Below are 15,911 nucleotides of genomic sequence, written 5' to 3' on the forward strand. Positions count from 1 at the left end.
CGCTAGCAAGGACGCCCACACGCCCGCAATAACCTCCCTTCCGATGGAACCGACGGAATCCATCTGTTCGTAAGAGTCAAAATCCAGGACCTGCCCTTCACTGCCCACACGCTCTGAGCTACCCTACCTGAGACATCAGCCACGCGGGGGAGCCTCTGATGATGGCACAACTCAAGCATTTGTGAGGCTGAAAACCTAACAGGGAGAAGAACCCACAGCAAGAAGCCGAGCAGCCATCAGAAACCTCCAGAACAGAAGGCACTTCTGCTCAGGACTCACCCATCCTCACGCCCCCAAGCCTCCACTCAAGCGTCCACCCCTCTCTCCTACGGACACTACTTACCTTCATGAGCTCAAAAAACTCTGCCGGGGAAGAAAGCACCCTGACGTGGGAACTGGAGACCCCGAACTCGGGGACCAGGTTTCGGATCCACTGGAACCTGTGCACACCCTCTGGACACAGGCAGCAAGGAGGGGAGGTGACCTGAGGGACAGCTGGGGACAGCAGAGGAGCCAACAGCAGCCATGGTGACCTGGTTAGAGAGACACGCAAAGGGTCATACTTCTCAAACACTTCCTTGAAGTCCCTCTCAGCTACTGGGGGGGGGGGCAGGAATTTTTTTTTTTTAACCAATTTCAGATTCTCTAGACCATTTTAAGTGAGCCCAAGCAAACTGCAAAAGGGCTTTTCCTTCAGCCGCTACTCGCTGAGCAACTTGAGAAGTGCCAATGCCTATGATAAACCCCAACTTGCAGTGGGCTCCAAACAGCTCCAAATTTAGAGCAGCCACAAGTAAACTCACAGAAACCACGCACGGTCAACACCAGGGCGCCCCACCAGCCAGCCTGCAGGAGCCGCTGATGGCTACCTGGAGCCAGGGCGAGTCTGGGAGGAGGGTGACCGCTGCAACCCAGGCCCCCAGCTGCAGGGCTGCGGAGATAAACAAAGCTTTTATTTAGGGAAGGACCCAGAAAACCGAAGTTTTCTCTTGAATACTCGGCTGTAGAGAGAAGAGCTGGAGCAGGAAGAGCCTGGGGGAGGGGGGCCATCTCGGTGGTGGCAAGAATTGCCCCTTCAGCCCTGGCCACGTCGGCCTCGGGGCTCACGCCACGTAAAGCTGCACCCCCGCCCCCACCGGCCGGCTCCACTCCACTGAGGCAGAGACAGCAGCAACCGAGGTCCTGCCCGTGAACCACACGTCTGCTGCCCGCCCCGTGGGGACGGGGAGGGGCAACAGACGCAGAGCCCCGCACAAGCCCGGCCCTACTCTCAACTCCAGCAACAGCAGCAGGAAAATCCTCTGCGGTGTGTGCCCTTCTACTGCAGCTCCGAGGGGGGCTCTGCGGAAAGGGCGCTTGCACACCCCAAGGCCTGAAGGGTCACAGATTCCAGGAAGATGACTTCATTCACTTGCCTCATGATAAAGCGCTGAATCTTCCCAGGGCCCGCAAACGTCCCTACACAGACGCCAGATGGCCCACAGCTGTGCTTCCCAGAAAGCCCACTGGTCTGTCCCAGCCGACTCACTGCCAAGAAAACTTTAGTCAACGGCTGGAAGGTAACGGCTCTCCAGATCCTGGGAAGTTAGGGACTGGCCTGGCGCCCCAAGGTGCAGAGTGGGGAGAGCGGCTACACTTTCTCGGTCTCAGACGGGGGGTGACCAGCTTGCTGAGGTTCTCTGGCTTCCAGGGGATGAGCTGCAGCTCACAAAGGAAAGGCTTAGATGCGTAAACTAGGGACTGCTGCCTCGATTTCCCAAACCGGAGGCCTTATTCCTGCTGTGCTCAAAGCTAACTTCCAGGAGGAGAGGGAAAGATCCTTCGGTCCAATGGAAAACCACGAGACAATGGGAAAGTCTGCACAACACTCTATCAATTTGAAGCCCCAGAGGGGGCCTAAAGTCTAATATTCATTAATTAAACATGGTCTGTTTGAGGTGGAAAACCCCACAGCAGCGCCACACCAACAGATCTCCCAGCCTCACGGCACTTAGCCTCTCTCAACCCGTATGAAAAAGAACCAGGGCGACCGCTAACGCCCCCCACCCCCGCCCTCCACCGCGCTGTCGGTCCTCGCATCCTTCCCCTGGGCCAGGAGATTCTGATCGGCTCCAAAAGGAAGCTTCAGAGACATCCTCGGCACACGGCGACCCAGAAAGGGCAAGTGCCGGCTCGGGCCACGACCCCAGGCCTCGTGTCAGCGCTGTTCCATCCTGTGGGGGGCACAAGCGAAGAGCAGCCCAGCCCCCCACACACCTGGCGGCCTCACAGGCTTACACACCTGAAACCATCCAAGAACGACGCAAGAGGAAAATGCCACCATGACCTAAAGGTTGAAATGTGCAGCATGTGTCTTCCAGTGATCGGGAAGGGGAGCCGGTGGTGCTGAGCGGCCGGGGAGGCCTGAGGACACTGTCCCTGGCGAGGCCAGGCAGGCCGTGCGGAGGGGCTGCTCCGGGCAAGGAGGGGACTGAGCAAACGTTATGCCGCCGGCGCTGGAGAGCACCACCATCCGCGGGAAAGCCCAGGAGGGTGTCCCCAGCCAGGCCAGAGGGCACATGCACCCAGGGCCCACCGTCAGCCCCATCCTGCCCCGGAGAGGCACCGGGCAGGCTCGGGCGCGCCGGGCTCAGGGCCCCGGGCTACCGTGGGCAGGCCTCGTCCCTGCCAGGCAGCTCTCCCTGGGAATGCTCCACCAGGGCCTCGGTCCAAGAGCTGTTGAGGGCTTTTCTATGTTGGCTTCCTGTTTAATCTGTGTACTGACAGGTTTATTTTTGCTAGAGAGGAGAAGGAGCTGAAAGCCAATTAGGTGCAGGGAGTCATGGAGGGGGAGACCCAACCCTCGAGCGGCACTTCTAGACACCCGAAGAGGAAGGCGCCCTGAGAAGGAGCCGAGCGTTTCATGAAGGTGCCCTCAGTGACGGCATGGGCCGGGGGAGACCACACCTGGACGGGTGACACTCAAAATCTCACTGGAGTGCCTCGGCTGGGGCAGAAGCAGGCAGGCCCAAGTCCACTTAGGGGCTCACTGTTTTCCTTCACCTCAGCCAGAAGCCCATGGGGGGTTAGTTCCCGCTTTCCTCAGCCTAACTCCTGGGAATCTTCCCAGAAAAGGTGGCTCCCGGTGCTAGCAGCACCCCCATGTCACAGTCACCCCGGTCTCCAGGGGCGACCACCTGCGCAGGCAAGTCCCGACCCCAGGGAGGCTTACTAAGAAACCACACGTCCCAGGTCAGGAACCGAAGCCCCGAGAGATCTGAGCAGCTGTGGTTACTTCACCCAAAAAGCAGAGCCGTGTCACACACACCATTCAGAGAACTAAACCCGCACACACATACACGATTTCCACATCTAGACCTCGACTCCCCTGAATCATCTTTCTAGAACCATCCAGCTCCCATTTCTAGTTACAAAGAAGAGGAAGTGGTGGGGGCAGGGGACCAGGTAATAGCTTCTGCCGACTCCAGAATATCACGGAAGTTTGGAAAATAAGGCTAGGGCAAGCGCCTAGGGACGCTCAGGCAAGCCAGTGGCAGAGGCAACGACAGCAAGCACTGCAAACTGGTCCCAGCCGACAGGTGAAATGGTGAAATGAAGCGGGGGCTCTGTGAAGGACAGGCTCCGGCCACCCCCAGGACACCCGACTCCAGGTACAGGTTCAGCCACGGGATTTAAGGCTTCCCGTGGAATCTGCAAGGTCCCTGCACTGTGGAGCAGGCTGGGTCTAAGTGCTGAAGACCCCTGACCTGGGGCCCTTCCTCCACCCAGGGAGAGACCTGTGCGGGCGGGGTGGGGGCAGGCTTCCGGGGCGACTCTGGGAGGGCACGGGAGCGTGAAGGCGGGGAGGCGCGCGGGGCAGGGACGCTTCCTCCCACATCTCTAAGACAAATCCACATCTGAACCGCCTCAACCAAGGATGCTCTTGTCCCTGAGCGCCTGGGTGGGGACGGGGGGGGGGGGGGGGCAGCCACTAAGTGAAGACAGCAGAAGCTTAGGTGGGACAGGGCAGCCCACCCCTCCTGCCAGGTTTGGGAAGGCAGTGGGACTTGAGTTCAGAATAATCAGCCACTCGGAAACAGAGCAGAAGAGCCACTGAGACACAACCCAACAGAGCGATTGACACAGGGAGCCTCAGGGGAAAGAGAAGGTATTTCTCCTTTTTGTGAGGAGATAGGAGTTTTCCATTTCACCAAGTATCTTGAAGCTGCGTGTGCTCCATGGAAAAATACCGGCACACCTTGCATTTTTTCCTTTGTCTGGATGTGCAACAATGTGCCTGGAGGTCCAACCAAGCTCGGGGCCAGCGGCGAGATGCCAATAAAGAAAGGCAGGGGCGCCCGGGGGGCTCAGTTAAGCATCTGACTCTTGATTTCATCTCAGGTCACAATCTCAGGTTGGTGAGATCAAGCCCCACGTCAGGCTACATTCTGGGTGTGGAGCCTGCTTAAGATTCTCTCTCTCTCCCTCTTTCTCTGCCCACCCCCACCCGCCCTCTTTAAAAAAGAAGGGGGGGCGCCTGGGTAGCGCAGTCGTTAAAGCGTCTGCCTTCGGCTCAGGGCGTGATCCCAGCGTTCCAGGATCGAGTCCCACATCGGGCTCCTCTGCTGGGAGCCTGCTTCTTCCTCTCTCACTCGCCTGCTGTGTTCCCTCTCTCGCTGGCTGTCTCTCTGTCACATAAATAAATAAAATCTTTAAAAAAAAAAAAAAAAGGAGGAGGAGGAGAAGAAGAGGAGGAGGAGAAGGGGGGCAGGGGGAAGAGGAAGAAATAGAAAGACAAATACTAGAGAACGACACCCAGGTCTACACTTTCCCTTTAGACACGTTCCCTCCAAGGCCTCTCCACCTCAGAGGACACAAGTCTGATCCCCAGGGGCTGCAGAGTGTCACCCACCACCAGTGGGGAAAAAAAAAGTAAGCTGGCCAACCTCTTAGGGTCTTTCCAAAAGGGGGCACCTTGGGCTCTGAACAAAGAACACAGTGATGCGGGAGGAATGTCTTCCCACACGAAGCACAAACCCTCGACAGACAGTACAGGGGTTCTACTCTCTGTCCTGGACTGTACTCAGGGCATTAACTCAGTGGCCCCCACGATGGGCTCTGTCATGCTCTGAATCCATGAGTTTTTCCGGAACTATAAGATTTGTGGTACAAGCTCTGTGGCTTGGGTCCCACCCAAATCTGTAAAAAATGATGAAAAAAGAAGTTCTTAAAAGAAACTAAGTTCTGTGGACTGCAATATTTTCAGAAACTACTTTTTAAGAAAAACCCACCCTCCCCCCTCAGTCATGCACATTTAAGCGTCAGAAAGTGAGCTGAGGAGCAAAGAGCAACAGTCATAGCACTTCCCGAGAAGAGCTCCACTACGCGAAGGCACCGTACTTCCTGCGTCCCCGGCAGCAGGCGGCCCTTCCTGACTGACGCAACACCCAAGTCCAAGAAAGGGAAGTTGAGTGTGAATTCCCGTAGCTTACAAAAGACCAACGGCCTGATGAACTCCCACAAGAAGTCCTGCATGGGAGGCCAGGCTGCCAGCATCTGACTACATGCTGACCAGATGACTGTCCTCTTGACTTGCCCAAAAGGAAGTCAATCGCATCCAGGGGCCAGAAAGCTAACATAACCCATAATACACCTCGGGGGGCCAAAGCAGCAGGCAAAGGGAAGTGTCTGACGAGAACCGAACTAATCCAAAGGCTCTGACCAGCCGGACTTCCCAGCAGCCTTGAAAAGAACTCGTTTACATGAATCAGATCACATGTTTATAAGTGGATTATCTATCAGAACACTTCAATCCCAGGCTAGCTGCTATTTCTCTAGGAGCACACAACCGACTGACCCTGCCTAATTCATCACCAGCTGCAATGTGTTCAGGGGATACTTCTGTTCATATGAATTCGATAAAGCTAAAATTTGGGGCGCCTGGGTGGCTCAGTCGGTTAAGCATCTGCCTTTGGCTCAGGTCATGATCCCAGGGTCCTGGGATCGAGTCGCATCAGGCTCCCCGCTCAGCGGGAAGCAGTGGGGAGCCTGCTTTTCCCTCTGCCTCTGCCCCCCCCACTCATCCTCTCTGTCAACTAAATAAATAAAATCTTAAAAAATAAAGCTACAATTTAAAAATCCATCCGTTGTAAATCTTTTTTTTTTTTTTTTAAAGATTTTATTTATTTATGTGAAAGAGAGACAGCCAGCGAGAGAGGGAACACAGCAGGGGGAGTGGGAGAGGAAGAAGCAGGCTCATAGCGGAGAAGCCTGATGTGGGACTCGATCCCGGAACGCCAGGATCACGCCCTGAGCCGAAGGCAGCCTCCTAACAACTGCACCACCCAGGCGCCCTTCATCCGTTGTAAATCTTATTCCAATCCCCTGTAAAACCAAATTTGAATTATTTGGGGAAATTATGCTTTAATTCTAAATATCCCCCTCCCACCCATTCTACTACTGGAAGCCAAGAGACGCTCTGCTGAGTGCTAACAAGTAAGAAGCATCACTAAGTTCAGAGAAGAAGTCATTTCTGGAAATCTGGTGGTCCCTCAGAGTGGAAACTACTAACAAGCTGAACCGGACGGAGTATGCTGACCTGCCACGATGACGTCAGACATCTAACTGAAAGAACAGTCTTCCGGTTGTCTGTCTCCCTCTTACAACTCAGGGAGGTTAGAAGCCCCCCACCTCCTCTCACACTCAACTCACTAACTCTCACACACGCACACCCTGAAGAGAAAACAGGACTTGAGTTTCTTTTTTTTTTTTAAGTTTTTATTTATTTATTTATTTGACAGAGAGAGAGAGAGAGAGCCAGCGAGAGAGGGAACACAGCAGGGGGAGTGGGAGAGGGAGAAGCAGGCTCCCAGCAGAGGAGCCTGGCGTGGGGCTCGATCCCAGAACGCCGGGATCATGCCCTGGGCTGAAGGCTGACACTTAACAACTGAGCCACCCAGGCACCCCGGGACTTGAGTTTCAATAATAAAGCCCTTTCTGCACGTACAGCTCCAGCTAAAAATCGTCTGTTTGGGGTTTTTAGAGAAAGAGGCCACAAAGAAAATACTTCCTTCTACGGCAGGCAAGCTCAAGATCAGGAACTCCTGCCCACCGGGCACATTTCCCACTCAGTCCCATCTACTCCAAACAACGAGTCAATTCCTGGAGTCTGCGGACTCCTACACACCACCTCGAGGTGCCGTCTCCCCCTCCCGAGCTCCAGATCTGTCAGTCAGCTGCACACTGACACCTCTACTCGGACGCATCTAGATGCTAGTTAACATGCCCAAACTCACTTTACCATCGCCCCCCAAGCCCAGTCCTTTCTTATCCCCTGTTTTAGTGATGCGTGACTCCATCCACGCAGTCCCCTAAGCCCCCCTACACCTCCCGCACCAGAGCTGACTCTAACCCCTTCCACTCCATACCACCTCAGGCCTAGGCCACCATCAAAGGAAACTGTACAAGCAATCTCAGAGCTTGCCTCCCAGGGTCTCCGCCCAGAGGACAAGCTTGCTCCTGGCTCCTCCCTCTGCCTCCTCCCATCCCTACTCAGTACCCCCACTAGGCTCCTGGAAATGACTTGGGAACCTGGGGCGTCTCAGAACTGCCTTCCACCTTGGCCGCTACAATCATCAGCCCACACCACTCACCACCCTTCCCTGAACACCAGCTCCCCCTTCCTTACCCAGCCTGCTCCTACACTCCAAAACACAGCTCTGAGATCACCCCCACCAGGAAGCCTTCTGTGACCTCCTGCTGTGCCTCTCAGATGCTGCCATGACCTTCTACCTTACCCTACTATCACTGTCAGCTTATGGGTCTGAGCACCTTGAAGATGGGGCTAGGTCTTTATCTTTGCTTCCTTGGTACCTAGCACAGCAGTGCTCTACACACGCATGCTGAATACATGAATGAGCCCAGCAGTCCACAGTGATGATGAGTCAGATGCCTGAACAAGAGAAAACACAACAGTATTTCTAGATCACTAATTGGAAGTAATTTTAAGTAGCATTCTCTGTCACTGTGGCTGTCTCTGTAACTAACATGTAAGCCACTGCAATGAAAGAACCCTCCCTCCACCCCTCTCGTTAGCCACGAGGGTTCATCAGGCGCCTAACAGGTGAGTCAGACTGGCAAGCTAAACTCTGACAAAGTCTCAGCTCATGACTACACAGAACTATTATCAATGAATCAATGATCAGAGTTACAAGAAACCACACCATTCGGGGAATGAGGAGTTGTGAGGTACAACTAAAGGGGGAGAAACGAAAGTCAGCAGCCAATACAGGATGAGTGGCCAGATACACTAGAGAAACCCCAAACACCAAGGCCACAGAGTCGGGAAAATCTGTAAACCAAGTAAGGCAAGAGGGGGGAAAAAAAAAAAAAGAAAGCCACAGTGTTGTAACAACAGTCAAAGCACTTATCTTCAGTCCTAGCAAAACATTCTAAGGATTATAAAACACAAATTTCTTTTTTTTTTTTTTAAGATTTTATTTATTTTTGAGAGCAAGAGCATGAGCAGGGGAGGGAGGGGTAGAAGGAGAAGCAGACTCCCCGCTAAGCATGGAGCCAGATACGGGCCTCAATCCCAGGACCCTGGGATCATGACCTGAGCCGAAGGCAGACGTTTGACTGAGCCACCCAGGCACACCCACAAATTTCTTTAAAACACAAAAACTTGGTGGGTGGGGGGATGGGTACTAGGTGATGGGCATTAAGGAGGACACGTGATGTCATAAGCACTGGGTGTTATATGCAACTAATCAGTGAACACTACATCAAAAACTAATGATGTACTATAGGTTGGCTAATTGAATTTAAATTAAAAAGAAATAAACAAATAAATAAAACACAAAACTTGTATTTCTTTAAGTGAGTTTCTGGTTTAATTGTTGACCAAGAGATACAGCTCTTTCTCTCAGCTTCACCAAAAAGACATATGGTGCCGGGACGCCTGGGTGGCTCAGTCGTTAAGCGTCTGCCTTTGGCTCGGGGCGTGGTCCCGGGGTTCCGGGATCGAGCCCCATGTCGGGCTCTTCCGCTGGGAGCCTGCTTCTTCCTCTCCCACTCCCCCTGCTTGTGTTCCCTCTCTCACTGGCTGTCTCTGTCAAATAAATAAATAAAATCTTAAAAAAAAAAAAAAAGACATATGGTGCCACACCTACCGCATCCATTTACAAAAAGGACTTTGGGAAGTCAGTTTAGACTACTCCCACTGCCACACTGCTCCTCTCCCCCCACCACCACCGACAAAAGACACTCAAAAGAAATGTCTTTTTCAAAAGAATTTGTAGAGATTGCCCCAACATCCCTAAGCAGTCAATTCCAATGTTAAATAATTAACAAGTGTTTTTCGTATGGTTTAAACACATACAGGGAAATGACAAAACTGCCTGAACACCTCATCTTTGAGGAGAGAACGTTTCTTGAAACCTTAAACCAAATTTCCCAGTGGTTTGATGCCAAGATGTAGAAGTCATCTGATTTCACCACCCACTGCAATGGCCAGGTCTTGGCTAAACACCAACTACAGAAAATGCAGAGGCCACCTCTTCCCCGGCCCCGCCCCCACGGGGTTTCGCTGATGTGAAACTTAAAGTCATTCTGATCAGCAAGCTTCTGAAGGGCTCCATACTGATGCTATCACCTAAAAGTTACCCTGAACCAAAGTCGAATTTTTGCTGAAAATCATCCACCGTAACCCAGTATGAAGCAAGTTCCTTCCCATAAGTAGAGACAGCACGCACGACCGGAACACAGATCTGTGCACGAAAGCCAAGAGGTCCCACCTCACCAAAGTAGCACAGATAAAATCTAAGATAATACAAACTCTTCTAAAAGATGCACGTCTAAGATAGTTGTTTTTTTTTTCTTTTAAAGGGTCAAGTGTAAGGCTTGAGTCTCTGATAAGAAAACCATTTGCACACAAGAAATCTTTTTTTTTTTTTTTCCTGTAACATCAGCAATAACAACAGGCCTCTTAGGTCAGCATGTTCTTGGCAAATGTTGACTTTAGAAAGACCACTGCCTGAACAAACTGCTTCAAAGCCTCCTCCACCACTTACATAACTCACTTCAGTACTTTTCCAGAACACGGGCCCTTTGAAAAGTGTGAAGGGGGTTCCGAGTGGTTCCTCTTCCCTGGCCTGAGAGTCCCTGACTCAGGATTGCTTCACAGCCCTCTCGGGCAGGATGTGCGAAGCGCTGCACGCACAGGATCCCGGCCAGGCACTGCGAGCCCAGCCGAGCCACCCAGCAGCCAGGACCGCGCAAGGAAAGGCCCGCGTCGGAACGCAAGCTGCGTCTCCCGCGACCAGACCTTCCAACGCCCGCCGCCCGGGGCCCCGGGGAGCCCGCGCTCGCCTCCCCACCCCCACCCCCCCCCCACTCCGCGTGAGCTCACTCCCGGCGCGGAAGGGAGGCAGGGCAGCGGCCTCGCCCCCACTCCGGCCGTCTCTCACCTCCTGCGCCGGCGGTCCCGGTTCCTGCCCAGGCGGTCCGACAGGCGCCCCAGGAGCGCGGCCAGCCCGGGGCGGCCAGGCAGCAGGCCCAGCAGCCGCCTCCAGAGCACCGGCCCCGCCGCAGCCGCCGCCGCCGCCATGGAGACTCGGCGCTTCCGCTTCCGGCGCGCAAGAACTTTATTGACAGCTGCGCTCGCGGACACGGGGAGGGGGCGGGGCAGGCACAGGTGTGCGAGCGGCGCGCGGGGCGCAGGCGCAGCGGGCTGAGCTTCTTCTTTCCAGGTCCCTCACCGCCCCCACTCCGCGGCCCCCGACTTGCGCTCCTGAGCGTCCTGGGCTCGCGCCCACCGGGTCACGACCAGCACCGAAACTCGCAGGCAGGTGCGCGGGGTCGGCCCCGGAGCGTAAGGTCCTGCGAGCCGAGGGCCGCGCGTCCATGGAGCCGGGAGCACCCCCTGTAGCTGATCTTCGAAAGGAAGTTGTTGCAGGATCGGGGGGATGGCTCTGATCCGAAACATGGGGTTCCTTGGCGGACCCACAAGGACTGAGACTTGGAAACCCAGGAGAACGGTGGGAGATGTCACATCCTACTTGGCTTGTCCCAGGGGGGAGTTGTGAGGGTGCAAGGGTGTGGACGCTCTGCATGCGAAACATTCCGCATTCCACGTCCCCCCAGGTATCCCAAGGAGGTCCGTTACATGCTCCCTGCAAGAATGTTCATCTTGGCATTGTTCATGATATCAAAAATGTGGAAGAAGGGGCCCCTGGGTGGCTCAGTCGGTGAAGCATCTGCCTTCCCCTTGGGTCAGGATCTCCGTGTCCTGGGATGAGCCCTGCACCGGGCTCCCTGCTCCGCCAGGGGCCTGCTTCTCCCTTTCCCTCTGCCTGCCTCTCCCCTGCTTATGCTCTCTCTCTCTGTCTCTGTCAAATACATAAATAAAATATTTAAACCCCCCAAAATGGAGGCAATCAACAGTGGGAAAGTTGGTGAAACAGTGAAGTAAATAATGGTACATCACTGTTGGAAGATCAGGCATCCACAAAGAATTACGTCCCAGAAGAATGTTTAATGACATGAAGTGTAAAACCCAAATTTCCAACGAGTATTATAGAGCTTATCTCATTGGGAAAATTAAAAATTAGAGGGAGTATTGTGTACAGACAGACTGAAAGTAAATACACCAAAATGCTAACATTAGTTTTTTGGTGCAATTCAAGACTTTCCAAGTTGTTTACAAGCAACGAGCATTTCAGATTGTTTTAATTTTTCCTTTACATTTAGATCGCATTACAAACACAAGGTGGAATTTGATTCAACTCTTCCGAGTTAGAAGGGGTGAATCATCAAATTTCCTAATTTCCAGTAACTAGAATGAGACCGTCCATTGCATGATTCCATTTTTGCACAGCTCCTGGGACACAGGGTGGTTGCAGAGGCAAGTCGCTGAATGCCTGCACCATGGTGCTCAGTGGGGACCACAGGAGCACCCTACCCATCCTGGAAAGAGCTGGCAGTTTCTTTTTCTATGTAGTGCTTGCAGGGTGAGGTATTAAGTGAGACAAACAACCACAGTAATGTCCCACTGGGGATTTCTGATCCAAAATAATTTGTACTGGGGCGCCTGGGTGGCTCAGTCAGTTAAGCATCTGCCTTCGGCTTGGGTCATAATCCTGAAGTACCTGGATCGAGCCCTGAGTCGTCTGTCCTTCTGTCCTGTCAGACTTTCTGCTCAGCAAGGGGTCTGCTTCTCCCTCTCCCTCTGCTCCTCCCCCTGCTCATGCTCCCTCTCATTCACTCTCTCTCTCTAATAAATAAATAAAATCTTTAAAATAAAATAGAATAAATTGTACTGACACACGGTGATATTACAGCACAGTAAGTTAAACCAGTAAGTATTTACATTACATATAAACAGCAGGCAATGACCCAGTCGCTTCTGAAGCCACACAGCTAGAGCCTCTGGCCTTCTTGGCTAGTTTGAAACTGTCAGAGCTACAACCAGAATGAAGCAACCATGACTTTGCCCTAGGACGCACACATGGAGAAGTTGCAAAAATTTTAAATAATGGTTTTCAGAAATTGAGCAATCTTTTCTTCTTTTTTTTACGTGATGACAATATAAGCACTTTCCACCAGGAAATCTCATCTGGGCAGGTTCGTGGGAACAAGTAGAGGAGATAAGACACTCTCAGGTGACACAGGTGGCCCAGAGAGGAGATGTGGGAGTGCCCCAGGCTGCTCGGAGGGCCTGCAGTCTAGGGCGGACCCCACTGCTGCTGCTGGGTTCCCTACTCACACCTTGATGACCCTGAACCAGAAGGCACTTGCCCTTTGAGATCCCCTGGTCACTCGAAAGCCGGTCCGCTGAGGCCCCCCTCCCCCTCCTGCCCTCACCCGCTGCCTTCTGGTTAATCTGACCGGCTCCTTCCCGAACAGGAGGTGCCAGGGTTAGAATGGCAGGGTTGATGGGACTGATGAAAGATATCTGGTCTTCCCAAAAGGAAAAGGAAACGCATTCATTGGAAGGAGAGTTGACGTCAGGGAGTGGTGGGCTGCTGCCCCTGATAGCAAGGCTGCTCTCCCGGGCAGGAAACACCAGGAAATCCTGAGCCAAGGGCCCGGGGCTCACTGTCTGTGATTCACACCCAAAGCGAAAATCATGTCAATGCCAGCGGAAGGCCCCTCCTCCCTGATCCTACTTCGTGCGCAAGGGTCTCTCTCAGCCACAGGGCTGTTGGCAAATTCAAAAAGGCAGAGGTGGGCCAGCCCATCTTCTCCCTCCAGCGATGAGAAACTCTGCCAGTTTATCGTAGGGGCTGATCAGCTGCTTTGGAGGAGCCCACCCTTGTTCCTAGGGAACGCGGCTTAGGGACGAGGACAGGATGAAACCAGCCTTGGAGTCTCTGCCTCCATTCCTCCACTTGGTCGCTGCCCAGCCTCACCCGCCTGCCTCCTCTCAATCCCTCAAGCACCCCCCAACACACACACGCACACACGCACACACACACATGCACACACACACACGCACGTACACACACATGCACGTACACACACATGCACGCACACACACGTACACACGCGTGCGCACACATGCATGTACACACACGCATGTACACACACGCACGTGCACACACATGCACACACACGCACGTACACACACGCACGTACACACGCGTGCACACACATGCACGCACACGCACGTACACACATGCACGTACACACGCACACACATGCACGCATACGCACGTACACACACATGCACGTACACACACGCACGTATACACACGCATGCACACACATGCACGCACACGCACGCACGCACACACATGCATGCACACACACATGCACGTACACACGCACACACATGCACGCACACGTACGTACACACACACACACACGCACGCGGCCACCTGAGGATCTTTGTTTAGTTGTTCCAGCTGCTCACAGGCATATTCCCCCAGCTCATCTTTTCCTTCTGAGCGCTGTGCTTCCCCTAGAAACACCTCCCGGCCCCATTTATTCTGCCTATTACGTACCGTGATCTAATCTTAGTTATTGGTTTATTGTTTTGTGTGTGTGTGTGTGTGTTTATGGAAGCACAGTTGACATACAACGTTACCTGAGTTTCAGGTGCACAGCACCGGGATTCAACCTCTCCACTGTACCGTATGTCCTGCTCCCCACAAGTGTAGCTGCCGCCTGGCACCATATGACACTATTACGATGCCATGCGCTGGACTCCCTATGCTGTGCCTTTCAGCCCCGTGACTTACCCGTTCCATACCTCGGAGCCTGTAGCTCCCACTCGCCTTCCCCCATTTTGCCCATCTCCCCACTCCCTACTGTGCATTTTGTTTCCCCGCTCCCCACTCTCCAGAATGAGAGCCCCTGGTGCCCTGTGCACTCTGAGTGCCCCTCACAGGAGGACCTGCCAACAGAAGCAGGCTCTGCCCACCCCGGTTGAATGAAGGCACGTGAGAAGGTGGTGAATCTGTGCTTCTCCACCGAGGGTGGGAGAAACTGTGATCTGGCCTCCTGGGAATTTATTGACCCGCTGCCACAGATCAGTTTGCAAACCTGGCCGCTCAGGCCTACCTTTGGGGGCTGGTTTACCTGAGCCCTCAGTCTCCCCTCAGGCCACCAGAGCTTTCCCTGCTTTCATTTTCCCAAGATCTACTCTGAGCTTCCCCAGTCCTTGATGCCTTTTCCTTCCGAACTAGGACCTGATTCCAACTCTCCCTAGCATAAGGCAGGCTTCTGTCCCTCCAGAGCAGGGGCTGGCTACCGTTTCCTTCAAGAGTCCGAGAGTAAACACTTTACACTGTGTGAGCCGGGTGGCCTCCAGTGGCAACTGCCCAATCCGGTACAAAAGCTGTGGCAACCAGTGCTAACGAGAGCAGCCGTGTTTCCAATAAAACTTCACGGACAAAAACCAGTCTGCCAGCCTGTGTGCCATGGTTTGCCAACTGGTGCTTCAAAGAAAACATCTTTTCCCGTGGCTGTAGCCGGGGAGCAGGCAGGAGCCCTGCCAGGCCCACACGGCCCTAAATGTGGATGAGCTGAGGTCTTCCTGCCCCGCGGACCTGAGGTGGCCGGGGCTGGGGGAGGCCCAGAGAAGCTGAAGGTTGTGGAAAACAAATTTGCCAAAGACTGAAGCTCAAAACAGCCACTTCCAGGGTAGGGGTGGGGAGCTGGTCAAGGTTCTTGTATTTATCATTTAAACTTCTCAGTGTCGAAAATCTTGTCATCTGCACAACAAAACACCGATTGCCCAACCTGCTTCCCTGTGCAAAGAGAGGCCCGGGATAATTTGGCATTTCATCAACAAGAAGCCAGGGCCCAAATTTCTGGAAATGCCTCCTGGGCAGAGCGTGCTGGTTTGTTTCTCTGTCGCTAGCGAGAGATAAATGTAGCTCTCAGTTTCAGGGGAATCTCAGCCTCTTGTGGCGTGGCCGGCAGCCAGCACCACCCCGGCGAGGAGCTGCACGCCTCCTCCCCACGCAGCAATCCTGCGCGGCGGGAAACACGGAGGCCCGTGGCCAGTTCTGTCCCAGGGAATCCCAGGCTCGCTGGGTCCCGCCTGGGTAGCCAAGGCGAGCTGCGGGGGGCTCCTTGGCAGACCGTCACCCCGCCCTGCTTCTCCCTGCCTGGCCCCCCAGGGGCAAATTGAAACAAGAGGCTAAGGGGCTAAGCGGGCCCTGGGCCTGGCACGCGAAGCCGGGTCAGGATAGGTCTGGCTTGATGAGATGAGGCCAAATCAGACCAGGCCCGAGCAGGTGGGACTCTCAGGGCCAGGCGTGATTTATTTCCAGTGTCTTGGAATTTAGGAAAGAGACTCAGAGTAAATCCCCCAATGTCAATCGCCCATCTTGCCTTTAACCTAGAGAGGGGAGGTGGGAAGACAGAGGCCAGGTGGGGTTGCTGCCTCCCTGCCTGGAGCTCGTGGCAGGGAGGGGAGGCCAGTC

The 15,911-nt window shown here is 53.9% G+C and overlaps 1 protein-coding gene and 1 long non-coding RNA gene across 6 annotated transcripts in view; one reads left to right on the forward strand and one right to left on the reverse strand.

Moving 5' to 3' along the window:
- Positions 1-10,608, reverse strand: part of PGS1 (phosphatidylglycerophosphate synthase 1) — a 36,615-nt gene extending 26,007 nt beyond the window's left edge. For 2 of the 5 annotated variants that reach the window (XR_005837310.1, XM_040640107.1), the window contains exons 1-2: positions 10,446-10,606; positions 344-533 (exon numbers count right to left, since the gene is read on the reverse strand). Coding sequence is in view for 4 of the 5 variants with exons in the window: in XM_040640107.1 (XP_040496041.1) it covers positions 344-533; positions 10,446-10,585 (330 nt within the window). In the remaining variant the exon portion in view is untranslated. Of the gene's footprint in view, positions 1-343; positions 534-10,445 lie in introns of all 5 variants that reach the window. The other 3 variants (XM_040640110.1, XM_040640111.1, XM_040640105.1) reach the window with 2 other exon arrangements.
- On the forward strand, positions 3,477-9,819 carry LOC121104952. Its single transcript, XR_005837311.1, has 2 exons — positions 3,477-3,650; positions 9,361-9,819. It is a non-coding gene; the product is annotated as an uncharacterized LOC121104952 (long non-coding RNA).
- Positions 10,609-15,911: the final 5,303 nt, after the last annotated feature.

The sequence above is a fragment of the Ursus maritimus genome, unplaced genomic scaffold (genome assembly GCF_017311325.1).
Source record: "Ursus maritimus isolate PB19 unplaced genomic scaffold, ASM1731132v1 scaffold_24, whole genome shotgun sequence".
NCBI classification, from domain to species: Eukaryota; Metazoa; Chordata; class Mammalia; order Carnivora; family Ursidae; genus Ursus; species Ursus maritimus.